The 14,800-nt window shown below is 39.4% G+C and overlaps 1 protein-coding gene across 4 annotated transcripts in view; it reads right to left on the reverse strand.

Annotated features, from left to right (window-relative positions):
- The window catches only part of Sick (sickie), a 310,825-nt gene that overhangs the window by 82,078 nt on the left and 213,947 nt on the right, over nucleotides 1-14,800 (reverse strand). For 3 of the 4 annotated variants that reach the window (XM_076305094.1, XM_076305096.1, XM_076305093.1), the window contains 6 exons: nucleotides 14,301-14,528; nucleotides 13,199-13,613; nucleotides 12,783-12,924; nucleotides 12,515-12,541; nucleotides 10,646-10,890; nucleotides 8,981-9,132 (listed from right to left, as the gene is read on the reverse strand). In XM_076305094.1, coding sequence (XP_076161209.1) covers nucleotides 8,981-9,132; nucleotides 10,646-10,890; nucleotides 12,515-12,541; nucleotides 12,783-12,924; nucleotides 13,199-13,613; nucleotides 14,301-14,528 — 1,209 coding nt within the window. The remainder of the gene's footprint in view (nucleotides 1-8,980; nucleotides 9,133-10,645; nucleotides 10,891-12,514; nucleotides 12,542-12,782; nucleotides 12,925-13,198; nucleotides 13,614-14,300; nucleotides 14,529-14,800) is intronic. The other variant, XM_076305092.1, reaches the window with a different exon arrangement.

Consider the following 14,800-nt stretch of genomic DNA (forward strand, 5'->3'; position numbering starts at 1 on the left):
TTTACGTTACTTTAAATACCGTAGCGTAGAGGTAATCACGATTGTCGATGAATATTCGAAAATAAATTTTTCAATAATAGAAACTGACAAAGTGGATGTATTGGAAGAGATCAGAATATGGACGATAAGAGGCTTCGAAATTTAATTTATAATTATTTTTGCAGTACTTCTGAAGGTTTTGTGACTTTTGGAATACTCGAAATAATTACTTGAAATTTGTCGTACCGATTAGACTTTACAATCGAATTTCGTTCACGTTCGATGGTTCTTTTGTGTTTTTTTTATGGTTAATTCATGAAGATCGTTAAGAAAATGCTCGTTCGAAAATATCCCCACTCGAACGTTTACAACGTGTCGCACAATTCCTGTTACGATGTAAACATCCGTCAAGACACGTCACTTGAATCCGATAATCACTTCCATAAATTTTTACCGTTCGATGACTCACCGAGACCAGCTGCTGGTACACGTTCTGAGACCATTCGAGTTATCAGGGATATTTGTAACGATAATATTTACGGAGATCCACGAAGACCTTGACTTCTCGTTCCATTTCACGCGACCAACTACAACAACCTGTTACGTATATTTCCAAAAGACGATTTCGATAAACGGAAGTTAAAATTCTTATCTTGCCACGGTTATCCATAGATAATTATCACGATTTTTAAAGCACGTGTCACGAAATACACAAAGAGCGTAATCGACGAATGAAACTCGACCTTACGTTCCCATTTTACACGACGAATTTACAAACTTTACTTTTTGCACAAAAAAATGATTTTGTTAAGCAGAAAGAATACTTTCAGTGAGTATCGTGATCTTCGAAGTACGTGTAACGAATTATACAAAGAGTTTAAAAAAAATTAGAAATATTAGACAAGAATAAAAAATATCGAAAGTATTAATTATTGATACATCATTCTCGAGGGAGAAACTAATTTATAATAATGATCGTCGTACGAGTATACTTTTTGTACGATAAAATATTTCGATTCACGAATAATAAATGTATTTAATATTGCAATGGAACGATTTTGATCGAAAAGTTGCGCGATCGTTTCGTAAAAATTGTTCGTGGCGCCATAAACAACGCCTTTCCGGGCGAACTTATCGAACCTTCGTACCTGTTGCCCGGTTTCCGGTTTAAAGTGTCCACTGGAATTTTGATTACGAATAAAGGGCTGACAATGGCAATATATACATCAAACGCTCGAACGATATAATTAGTCCTTTTCCCACGTATCGCAGCTGCCAGCAATATTTCATAATAATGTTCGTCGTAACGACCGATTGTTCGATTTATTTTTACATACACATCGACCCGATAGAGACTCGAGGAGGTCTCGTTGAGGTCACCGGGTAAAAAATTTAAAAAACCTGCCATTTCTTCCGTGCGAAACACGTCTCGGAAATATTATTTATCGTTGTGTCTTCAAGATTCGATATTTATGAATCGGTTTTGATGTATTCGGAATATTTATAAGGAAGAAGAAAGCTACACGAAGAGCTTATTCGTGTAAACAGCCATTTATTCACCGACCTTTGAGTAAAAATATCTTACGTATATTTTCGTCGAAAGGTCAATGAATAAATGACTGTAAAATTTGTGCGTTTATATTTCTAGTTTCGAACAAGTATCGCTTGAGGTTTTTATTAGGGAATATTGTTGCTGTAAATGTATGCATTTTGATTGGAAGAACTAACGAGCGAGAAAACGTAGGAAAAGATGTTCGAAGGAATAATAAAATTCGGACAAGAAAATTCATACAAGCACGACCATATTTAGAGTACGTTCGATTTTCAAGAATGTTTCAATTGCACGAAATTAAAAATTGTTCGAAGATGGTCGTGTTTCGATTCATTCTCAACGAGAGAGTTTCACCGGTTCGTTGACATGTGCTAGACGATCCAATGAGAAATACAAAAGTTCTAATTTTCATAAATATCATAGATATGAAAATGGTAAGGAACGATTCAATTTCACTCGGTGGATGAAAAATGATTTCGTACAACCACGAACTATTCGAAACAAAGGTTCCACGGAGGTTTCGAAACGAGAATGTTTATTTTCCTTTGATTTATAATTAACCTCTAATCGTCCACTTTGATCTCTGAAATTATTCTTCAAGATGAGAATTCTTATTTTCTCCTAATACATAATTGACCTTTTCGATTTCCTCAAAAAATCATTTTTCGATCCAAGAATTTTCATTTTCTTCCAATTCTTAACCAACCCCTTCGATCCCCCAAAATCCATCCTTCAAAACAAGAATTCTTATTTTCTTCGAACCCAAAACTCTTCGATCTCCCTCAAAACCATTCTTCGAGACAAAGATTCTTTTCCTCCGATTCAAAAAACCAAGCCCTTCCATCGCCAAAAAAACTCGTTCGAACCCAATCCCCAAAATCCGTGAACGTTGCGTACATCGCGCGATAGAAAAGACGCAAACCTAATAATACAACCGGGCACGGTGCAACGACATCGTCGATCGACGTCAACTAGCATTCATATTTCAACGGATAGAGCGTATCCCCGCGATTCACACGACGATCGACATAACGAGAACCGTACATGGCGTCAATAACTATACATGGACATCGTGGAAGGAAAGATCGCGAGTTCCGAGTCGGTGGAGTTCTTTCTCGTCCGCGAGAGTTATCCTCGTTGCTCGGCACGCCGTATCGTCGACCGGTCGCACAAGTGACGTACGGTCGACCTGGCTCGCAGCAGCCGATGACAGAAACGGAAACGCGAGAAAAAGACAAAGTGGAGAAAATAAGGTAGGACGATAGTGGACGAAGGTGTACGCGCCGGGAATGCTGCACGCTCGTCGCATATAGTAGCGCAAAAATGATCGGGTCTCCGGTAGATCCCTCGTTTCCTAGGAACGATCTCCACGACGCGCTTCTTTCCTTCCATATACGCCGCCCCCCACTCCCTCTCACCCTTGTTCCTCCGAACCAGGTGCAATGCATGCTATATCGAAAATTTTATGCCGATCCGGGGCTACGTTTCCTCTCCTCGACGTCGAAGCGTGCTACGAATTTTCTTCTGCTTCTTTTTCTTTTTTTTTCTTTTTTCAATTTATTCGAAACACGACGTCGAAAGGAGGCGCTGCGTGTCGAGCAACGAGACTAGTGTAAACTGTCTCCGTCAACCTATAGTTGAACGTGAGCATTGTTTCCAACGAGTTTCAGGGCAAGTCGAACGCGAAGAAACGAGAATTTGGTACTTCTACGTAATGGAGTGATTTGCATTTAATCGATCAAATGGAGCACGATGTGTACCTCTTCGATTTGAACGCGATTTTGTAGGGTGGTTCGGAATAAGTTGTTGTCGGGGTATGTGAAATATTGGGTGTAGATACTCGATGGTTTTTTTTTTAAATTTATTCGAAACACAACATCGAAAGGAGGCGCTGCGTGTCGAGCAACGAGACTAGTGTAAACTGTCTCCGTCAACCTATAGTTGAACGTGAGCATTGTTTCCAACGAGTTTCAGGGCAAGTCGAACGCGAAGAAACGAGAATTTGGTACTTCTACGTAATGGAGTGATTTGCATTTAAACAGTCAAATGGAGTACGATGTGTACTTCTTCGATTTGAACGCGATTTTGTAGGGTGGTTTAGGGTAGGTTTTTGTCGTGGTATGTGAAATATTGGGTGTAGATACTCGATGGTTTTTTTTTTAAATTTATTCGAAACACAACGTCGAAAGGAGGCGCTGCGTGTCGAGCAACGAGACTAGTGTAAACTGTCTCCGTCAACCTATAGTCGAACGTGAGCATTGTTTCTAACGAGTTTCAGGGCAAGTCGAACGCGAAGAAACGAGAATTTGGTACTTCTACGTAATGGAGTGATTTGCACTTAATCAATCAAATGGAGCACGATGTGTACTTCTTCGATTTGAATGTGATTTTGTAGGGTGATTCAGGGTAGGTTTTTGTCATAGTATGTGGAATATTGGATGTAGATACTCGATGATTTTAGAGATACGAATAATTCAAGTTTAGTACAGCGTTTGTACTATGTGCGTACGGTGTCGAGTTTTAGGATAGGTAATTTTGTTTCTATTTCTACAATTATCGAGTGTATAGAGGTGATGTTTTGCACATTGCAACATGGACTCTGTCTTCTATTATTCTGCAAGAGAGCGTTAAATTTCAGAGGGGACAGGGTGGGTTCCTTCACTTCCGAGGTATTTTCGACGATCTGGGTATACTAGGTATTAATATTATGCATGTGCCCCAGACTTGGCGCGAATTTAGCCGATGTATATATTCGCTAGTTGGTTTAGACAGGGTTTAGTTGGTTTTGGTTAAAACCCGTGGTAAAATGTATCAACTAACGACACATTGCAAAATGTATCAACTAACGTTAAGTTCACAATGTTGAACGAACGATTGGTTTATTAACTCTGTCGTGACGAATTGTTTTAAGTTTCTTTGAATAAGAAGCGAGAGATTCGAACGAGAGTGTTAAACGATTTGTCGGGTATACGACGAGCTAGCGAAATGTTTGAAAATTCCATTCTTGCGCAACAAGGTGTTTCGTTGTACGTTTAGAATCGTCACAAGACACGTGACTGCAGTTTATACAACTTATAAAGGAAAATGACACAACTCGTAACCAACCCAGCACCTGTTTAATTAGCATTCTTCCTTGCTTGTGAAATATTAGCGTCGGTCTAAAACCATCTTTGTGGACCGTTATGGAACCTCGTAAGAGTACACGTGTTGAAAGAAATCGAAGTAAAAAGAATTTATTGTTCAGTTCTTTGTTAAATTTTTCCACTTTCTTTGTATTTTCATTTAAACTTTTCGCGCGCACGACCGTTGTTCGTTTCAAGCAAGAAGAATCGATAGAAATTATTGCAAGGTAAATTTATCCTCGATTGTAAGTATATTTTTCTAATTTCTCAACACCTACTTTATGCAATACGTATAAATTCAAACAAAATTCATCATTCACGATTATTAACTTCTTATACATATTATGCAATACGTATAAATTCAAAAAAATTCATCATTCACGATTACTAACTTCTTATACTTTACTATGTATTTCGTTCCGACATATTCAACTCTTAATGATTTTTTATTGTTCGCATTCGATCAAACGTGTATTTTAGTTCGAAATTGTATATTGCTCTCGAAGAAACCAATACTGGTTTAAACGTTGAAAAAAGTATTTGAGAAAAGATTTTACCTTAAAATAATTCGTATCTTTGGTAACATACTCTGGATTTCTCAACACTTTTCAATCGTCAAAACTATGCTTTGTCACAACCTGTGGGACATTCTGAATCGTTTCTACCGATCCTATGATTAAACCAATACTGATTTAGACTCTCGAAAAGTATTTGAGAAAAGATTTTACCTTAAAATAATTTGTATCTTTGATCCTATGATTGAACCACTACTGGTATAGACTTTCGAAAAGTATTTGAGAAAAGATTTTACCTTAAAATAATTTGTATCTTCGACAACATACTCTGGATTTCTCAAGACCGTTTCGAATCGATAAAACTATGCCTTGTCGTTACTTGTGGGATATTCTGTATCGTTTCTATCGATCCGTGTATCGAGCTCAAGACGATCGATTAAAGGTTATCTATCGAAAAAAAAAACAGGCATATGTGGGTAGGCGCGCAAGCTTTGCTCCAGAGCTTGATCGATTTGCGATGCACTTTCCGATATCGTATCGCGATTACGCGGCTCGATAGCAGGAGGATTAAGAACGCGCTCGAACGAGTCGATTTCAATGTAATATCTGTCTCTCGGCGTGTCTACCTCGTTATTCCCCGAACATCCATGATTCAGCTGGAAATGGGCTTCTTCTTCGCGTCTCTACTCGTCGCTCGTAACATCTCGCGCCCTAACGAGTTCTGATCGTGTACTCTGGGTCCACTCGAGATTGACAAGCAACAAGAGACACCGTTTTATTACAAAAAAATCCCCCCTCCACCCCTTGTACCAAAATCGTTTACAGACACTGTAATTACCTTCTCGTAGGTCACAACGATCATAGACCCACTCTGGTATAAACATCGATGTTACGATATCACGAGGTTTACGATTACTCGAAGCTTTCACGATATATCGATTAAAACAACGTTACATCGTATTTGAGTTACGAAATATTTTTCAAACGAATAAAGTTACTCATCCTATACTCCCCTGAAACAAATCGAGAATGTATCCTACGTTGGTCGATTTTCGAAAATTGCGCGTCGTCGATTTGAAAAACGATCCTAAGCTTTCTTTCGATCCGGCTCCTATATATATCGATACACGGAAGATAACGGATAGAATGGTAAACAAACCTAGGAAGTATCACGAGCGTAATGTATAATCCACGATAAAGCGTTTACAAAGAGAAAGGTCGGTGGACGACGATAAGTTATCGACGGAAAGCGATCGAGTCACCCGCCTGGATCCGTAAAAATCAAACCAGACAAACGACTCCATTTCAATTACTTTTCTTTCAGCCAGTTCGCCGCATCGGAAGATCACGTTTCGGGCTCGTCGATCGAGCAGTCGATTCGGGCTATCACTGTGACCCGGGGACTTTGTCGACGTACCACGAATCAATTTCACGTGGTAATAATACGCGCTTCACACTGTGTCACACGACCGTACACGACCGTACACGACCGCCGTTCGAACCGATCGACCGACGTATAAACACACCAAGCGTTTGTTTCGCACGATCCGTGCAAGGACACGAGCGACGTTCGAAGTAGCGCGTCTCGGCACAAACTGAACGTAAACCGACTACCGATCCACGCCACGGCGATCCAAGATGCCAGAGCGGCCGCGTCGCGTCTGATTGGCTCGGGCCACTGATCTTCCTTGTTAAACAGCCATTCAGCTGCACGAACGCTTCCGCTTCAGCGGGACGAACGCGGGTCGTTCGAAATTACTTTAACACTAGATTTACCGGTTGGTGGGTCAACAGTTTTTACTGCTCAGCCAAAATCACTGGTCACGACTGCTTTTACATAGAAATTTACTTTAAATTCCGTAGTATATTTTTAAAAGACGTCGTGACTTTTTGTATCCTATATATACGATCAATTTTCCAAGTTCTTCTTTTTCCTCGATCGTCGATTTTTCACAACACTAGATTTACCAACCAGTCGAAATGACTTGTTCCAACTGCTTTTACAAAGAAATTTGCTTTAAATTCCATAGTATATTTTTAAAAGACGTCGTGACTTTTTGTATCCTATATATACGATCAATTTTCCAAGTTCTTCTTTTTCCTCGATCGTCGATTTTTCACAACACTAGATTTACCAACCAGTCGAAATGGCTGGTTTCAACTGTTTTTACAAAGGAATTTGCTTTAAATTCCATAGTATATTTTTAAAAGACGTCGTGACTTTTTCTATTCTATATATATATATTATCAATTTTCTAAGTTCCTCTTTTTTCTCAATCATCGATTTTTCATAAACCCACGAGTAAAATTTTGCCTCGGTCATTTACAAAGAGATTCGGACTACGTTTATTTTATCGTTTTTGCAAAGATTTGTACCTTACTTGACTAGAATACGACGACCAGAATCGACGTATATTTGTTCGATCGAACGGTTAAATTTTCATTTGTTCTTTGTCGTAATTAATATTTTAAGTTTTATCGAGCGAACAAACGAAAAGTCGTGTATCGTTTATTCGTTGCTCGAAACTTTCATCCGGACGAAAATTTTTGTCCATGTTTGGAAATTTTTTAATTCATTCAGGGATAATTCATTATTCTTATATTATTGAGATTTTTAAAAGGCTGGAGAATATTTTGCAAAGCATGCGTCAGATATTCGCTCAACTACGAAGCAATAGTACTCCGACGATCGATGATCTGACTCACTACAGTGAGTGGAATGGTATTTTCAAGAAAAAAAGTTAATAAAAAGTTACTCACAATCTTTATGCATTAATGGGTCAATGTCCTCTCTCGATTTTCTCAATCAACGTTCGCGTCACGTTATTTAACGATTCGAGTTATGTTTCATTTAATTACAGTTATCTTACTTATCGCATAAAAGTATTAATATATCTTTTTACTATCTTGTTAATACATTTAAAACATCTTGTAATACAGTTCATCGATATACTTCACCATAACACGAAAACATTTCCTCACGTGTGCACGTCCTTAAGAAAAAAAAGAAAAAAAAGAAAGAACGTTCGATAAAATCTACCATCGGGACCGATCACGTGACAACGAAGAACGCAACCGAAATTTAATGAAATTTATCCCGTATCTACGTACAATTGAAAAATAAAAATGATAAATTATTCTAAACGGTTCAACTTGGCTTTCTAGACATGCACTTTCATGCAATACGATCGATCGATACATTTTTAAATCACCGTGTCCGCCTGTGTTACAACCGGACGGTTAGTAAGTTTATAACATTCTTTCGAGACCATTCGAATTCTTATCTCGTACGCAAGAAGTATTATCTATGGAGTTATTAATCGCTCAGCGTGGCGATGCTTTCACATTCGTTGCAGCACGGTGTACTGCACGTTATCGTTGATTCCGTGATTCGTCGAGAAATCATAATGGAAATTGCGAACGTTACACGGCACGATAAAGGACGATAAGTTGGTGTTCTATAGAAAATTGTTGCAACAGGTTTTCCCGGATCGAACCACGTTGTTAGTGGCGCACCGATACAACGACCGGGCTGGCTCGTAAGTTCGCTAATTGTCGTCCCGTTCGATTAATTATGATTAATCATTTGCACCCAATTCGCTCGGCACGTTACGTCTAGCACGAGCTATCTCACTTAAGATAGGATAGATCCGCTTGAAGCAATTGTGTACCACAGTGACGTCAGTTTAATAGACCGGTACATAAATTACGAAACACGTATACGAACCGAACGCGAACAAACGGTAGCAGGTTCGTAATGCACGTCAGGCATTGGCTTTATCGCTACGGTAATCGGTATAACATGTACTCACGTTTGTCGATAGCTGGCTGGTCAACGAATGAACTTTTTCTTGAGCGTCCACGAGTTCTCGTCGTAATTTCCTCAGCTCGTGTGCTTGTTTCTCCTCGGCCGAACTGTACAGACTGCTCGCTGTCGACACCAAAGATACAGAGGAACCGTGGACTGAAGACAGAAATAAGAAAACAAAATTCTTTTTCTCCTGTTCGTTCGAACAATGATCAATAGTGGGAAGGAGAACGCAACGTGGAGTGAAACTGTGTCAAATTGGATCTGGTTCGCAAGGTGTCTCGCAATAAAAAAAAAAAAAAACGAGACGAAAGAACGTGATTTCGAAAGAAATCGAAGAGTCTACCAGGGTTTTGCAATTCGATGGCAACCAGTGGCAATTTAACGTTACGACTTCCGGGATGTGCTGGGGAAATATTGGAATGTGCAACGTTGCGGATGTTTTGGTAAATTCTCGTACACGTGGATCGTGTATAGTTCATTCTCAGGATTTTTAATACATTTCGAGACGCGTCTTCGTTTCTGGTGTGATGGAGGGTACGTATGTTTCGTTTCGTGTAACTGTACGTGAAGAGAGGTAGTTCAGTCGATGTATCAGTGAACCGTGTTTGCACGCGATGTGTACAATATTCTAAAAGTAAATAACATTTCGGTGCAAGGACGATGGTAATCGTAGCATGACATCGGGTAACATTTATGCTTCGATGGATATAAATGTGTAATCGTGATCAGCACTAGAAACATAAGGATATTTCTGTTCGTCCTTGTGTATTTAAATGTGCAACAGGAGGTGATGCAATAGCAATCAGCTCGATTCGTTCAGCAGTCCAGGTATTGCGTATCAAAAAAAAAAAAAAAGAAAAAAATTCGAAATAAACATCGAGATAGCGTATTTACAATACCAACGACCGTATCGATTTCAATGACCTTGAACTACGTTGGAGAGAGAAGGTCATTATCTTCGACACAGAGTTCGTCCTTTGTTTTAAAGTTATATGCATCAGAAGATAAGAAGGAATGTTTATTCGTCGTTATTATCTTCAGACTTTACTCACACCTAACTCAATTCGTTGCATATTTTAAGACCATTGATATCTGTTAGACAAGATTCACGAGGTTTTAAGGACGAAAATGTAACGATCTCGTAAAACGATTCAAGAAGTAACATAATCAAGTTTCTAATAGCTAAATCTTGAAAACTAAGGTCGAGCAATTATTCTCCGCTCTGAAACACTCGAAAACCTTCTCACGTTTAATATACTTCAAGGTCCATCGAGAATCCAAGAGCTAGCCAGTGCTATAAATAATTACTAAAAATCGATATTATTTCACCAATGCTTCAAATTCGACATTGGCCTCGAGGTAGCAGTAATATGTAACAGAAAATATTCTTTAGAATCGTTCTTTTTGAAACAAGAAAGAAGAGACGTATCCACACATTGCAATTCACACCTGCGACACCTTTCTTTCTTACGCATTAAATCGCATGATATTACAAACTATCCTCAAGTGACAACACTTGTCACAGTGTTTCCAACAACAAGCTCGAAAATCTGTGCACTGTAGGTGTCGCAACCGTGTGGATCGCAAGGTGACAATCGTTGAACAACGAATCCAGTCAAGGGTAACTTAAATACAAAAGAAAAAGAAGAGAACAATGAAAACTTACTATCGTCATCCTTGTGGACGTGCTGGTAAAGATTAGGTGGTTGCCTAGAAGTGTGAGTAGGCGTTGGAGACGTCGGTTGGGACCAATGTTGTCCCGTGCACCCGGTAGACCCTACAGGAACACTGTAATAGGGTTCAACCCCTACACCCATTCCTATACCAACACCGACTTCTTCGCCCACGGAAGACGAGGCTCCACTTCCTCTAGCTAACATCGACGGATACATTTTTTCGCTCTTCGTGGACCTGCGAAAACAGAGATACAACCATCTAAATCATGGATAGAGAATATCGGAAGTGTATGGTAAAATGCCTTCGAAGATGAACAAAGAGTTCCCCGACTGAATCTCAAGTTCGCGTACAGGTTCATTGTTATTCTAACGGTACGATGTAACCGTATGCAAAGAGTGTCGCAACTGGATCGTCGTTAGAACTGTTCGGTATCTTCGAAGAATGAAAAAGCGCTCAACGTGCATCGATCGAGGCGACGACTGACTCTAACGTCGACGTTCAACAACGAGAACACGCGGGAAACCTTGGTCGATATTGTTCGAACTTCTCCGCGCGTAACGATTCAACATCGAGACGATAGAAAAAGCACACACACTCGTTGCACGTATTTATTGCAGCTCGCCACGCCCGCGGTTCTGTTCGATCGCGAGGAAAGAACGTAATCGGACGATCACGCGAGATACACGCGATTATCCTGACACACAATCGTGCAATAGTTGTGTACGTGTTTTCTCGAAACAGAATTGTCCAGATGCGAAGAGATATCAGTGGGTTTTTTTTTTCTTTTACCACGAATAGATGTATGCGTGAGGAGAGAATTCCGGACGAGTGGACAAGTCGGTTCTTCGCATCTGAGCGTTCAGTTTGTTTGGAACATCGACGAGAACACGTGTATCTACTTGGCGAGTGTATACGTGATCAATCGATCTGGGAGAGGCTCCCGATTAAACGATCAATTCGAAAGTTTCCGTCTAGAAATCGAGTATCTTTCTTTCTCGAACGTGTATACACTCGTACAGTTCTATAATGGCACAACGAAGGGAAACGAAGTCTTGGTGAACGATTCGCGCGAGTACTTTCATCGAGGAAAAGACGTAAGCTATGAACGATTGAATTGGAAGTGATTCTATACAATTGTCGTGTTACCAAAAATGATTCGACGGAACGAATTTCGATCACGGGAATTTTGATACTGACGTAGAGATTGTTCGTAGCGACTTCACGTGTGCGTTTCTCGTAGTAATTTAAAAGAAGTATTTTCAATGGGAACAGATGGTTTGCTACTTTAATCGATGTAGACGATAAACGTAGACGATTTACGAATATCACCAGATGGATGTACATTTGATACATATTCTTACAGATTGAGTCTACAGATTAAACTCCTACTCAAGTAGAAGTTTACCAAATAAGATTGTCGGATCAGCTTTCAAACATTTTCTATCGGGAACCATTTGTTCGCATTAAATAATTCTTGAAAAATATCAATAGAAGAAAGAAAATCCACGAAACGGCTCGAGACGATACGCGATCTGTGGAAACGTTTCCTTTCATCGTGCGTAGAATCGTAAAGAAGCTTTAACATGCGTATGGCCAAGCATCAATCACAAATACAAGATACTAAGAAAATTGAAGACAATTACTGAGAACTAAATTGCTATCGAGTCGACGAATAGAAATGTAAGAACTCGAAAGATATAGATACACAGGGAGTATATGTGTTTCAAGTGCGTATAACAATTGTCACTCGGTGTGTGTACATGTAGGGTATTTACCACCCAAGAGGGTTTTTCGTTTTTTTAATACTTATGCATTGAAAACAGGCTCGACGAATGTGTATTCTAGATTTTCGCACTACCTTGGGAATGTCCTGTCCCGCAGATGGCTAGAACGGCATCAAATGATCTGGGTTATTTCACCGTAAACGAGCAATCGCTGACATAGAGTGGTTAATTTATAAAGAATCAGAAAAAAAGCTGAAACTGATCGATTGAAAAAATATGATGAGACATTTGCATCCTCTAGTCATGCATCTATACATATAGACGTATGCAAATGACTTCTAAGGACTTCGTATGAGGATTGTGAAAAACTAGTGCAAAAAGTGGATCGCGCTACGAGCTCACCTAATGGAATTGCTTCTGTTGAGTCTTGGCGGAGCCGGAGATCCCGTGGAGTCCCTTTGATGCATTAACAAACGAGCGTGCGTTAAGCTCGCTCGATGCGAACCCAGTGATTCTACACTGTCGGCTTCGCAGAGACCCATTCCTGAAATTACAAGCATCGAGTAAATCTTTCCATTGCGTACACGTGAATTAATAAAAATTAAACAATTACGTTTACACCTGTACAACCTGCTACGAGTACCGTTACGGTGGAAATTATTTTTCAAACGGGGATAAAGTGCACCGTTGAAAGTTACTTTACAGGAGTTTGCCAAGAATTCTACTAATACTCATCTCGAGCAAACTATCCAGTTACCGTACAACGATTGAACGTTTTTCTAGGACGAAAGACGTCAGTGACAAAGGTAGAAAAGTACCTTGGGAACGTCCACTTGGTGTATAGGTATTGCTGTGTCTCATCCAGGACGTGGTGTAAGGGCTGTTGGGTGTGTAATATCCTTGAAGATCGGGCGCTGCGTAGTTGCTGCATGTGTCGCTGAGGCTTCCATCCGACGGTTTGAGCACTCGCGGGGAGAAGGATGAGCTGGTTGGTCCAGCGCCAGGTCCTCTTTCTCGATGATGAGCGGATGCAAACAATGCCGTGAATTCGGGGCTACCAGGCTTTGGCAAACTCTGCGATCCGAGCATAAGGCGGTCCCGTACCGATTGCGAAAGTTGACTGGCACTCGGGCCCGTAAGGCTGTAACTCTTATAATGGTGCCCTTGACTCGAAGTGGAAGAATTTGCCTGGAGTTCCGTGGTACAGGTCTGTGTACCCCCGGACACTTTAACCTGTAACAGAGGATCGAACGACGTTAGAACTTTCGGCTTAATATTTCATTAAAAATCCTCGAGGATCGTCGAAGAATAATAAATACTAGGTTGTTCGATAACGTTTTGTCGTTCGATAAAACGAATAGTACTATATTGAACGGTACTCTGTTCAATGTGTTTTATCGAACGACGAAACTTATTGAACGACTTATTATATTCGTTCAAATTATATGCATAATATATCATTCAAACTATTCATCCAAATAAAAGAAATCAAATATATATATATTGGGTTGTTCGGAAAGTTATTTCATCTTCCAAAATGGAGAATGTATAATTTAATGAAATGTTTATACACTCTAAAAAAATTGTGTTTCATTTTCACAAAAAGAAAACGAAATGACTTTTCGAACAACCTAATATATAAAATTAGGTCATTTAAGTAAAATAAAAATTTTAGCAATCTTTTTGTACAACTATTGATATTTTGGCGTTTTAATCTTTTTTTAAGAAGAGCATCTTTGTTACTAAAATAGGGGAGTTAGTATGTAGATATAATCGTAATGGATATAAAAATTTCTAAATACGATTAAAGTGTATACTGTGCAATTTCTTGTTCTTCGAGTATATTATATTTTTATTTACAATTTCCGTTTGTTTGGACCAATAATGAAAGGGATGTGAAATTACATGAAATTTGCTTACTTTTGTTCTTGGGACTGCGCTAACTTGAGCTGTTCTCGTAGCATCTTTACCGCCATTTTGGACTCCGTTAGGGCTAGGACTGGTACCAGCACTATGTCTTTTAACGTAACCGAAACTCTGCGGTACTCCCCTAACTTTGCTGCTGCTACTAGTCGACGTTCCCGATGAAACTTTTTGAGGTTTTTCACCGTTTGCATATTCGGCCATGGCCTGTTTCCGATGTTTGTCCTGTGAACAATCAAAGCAACATCTTTTAAACGTACGCACGATCTACACACAAACACACATACTAGAATTGTACGAAACTGAACGAAACAATAAATAGACGCAAATGATCGCACAAAGTGTTGCATATCGATTTTAGTTGAATTTTTCAGATGGATAGATTAAATGGTTAATAGTTTACGAAGTATTTAACAACAAAGGTTGTAATCGATTATCAACAAACTTCAGATTACACCAGAAACCATTGTTTCTGTTTTAAATTATCGTGTAACAGA

The sequence above is a fragment of the Ptiloglossa arizonensis genome, chromosome 2, assembly GCF_051014685.1.
Source record: "Ptiloglossa arizonensis isolate GNS036 chromosome 2, iyPtiAriz1_principal, whole genome shotgun sequence".
In the NCBI taxonomy this organism is placed as follows: Eukaryota; Metazoa; Arthropoda; class Insecta; order Hymenoptera; family Colletidae; genus Ptiloglossa; species Ptiloglossa arizonensis.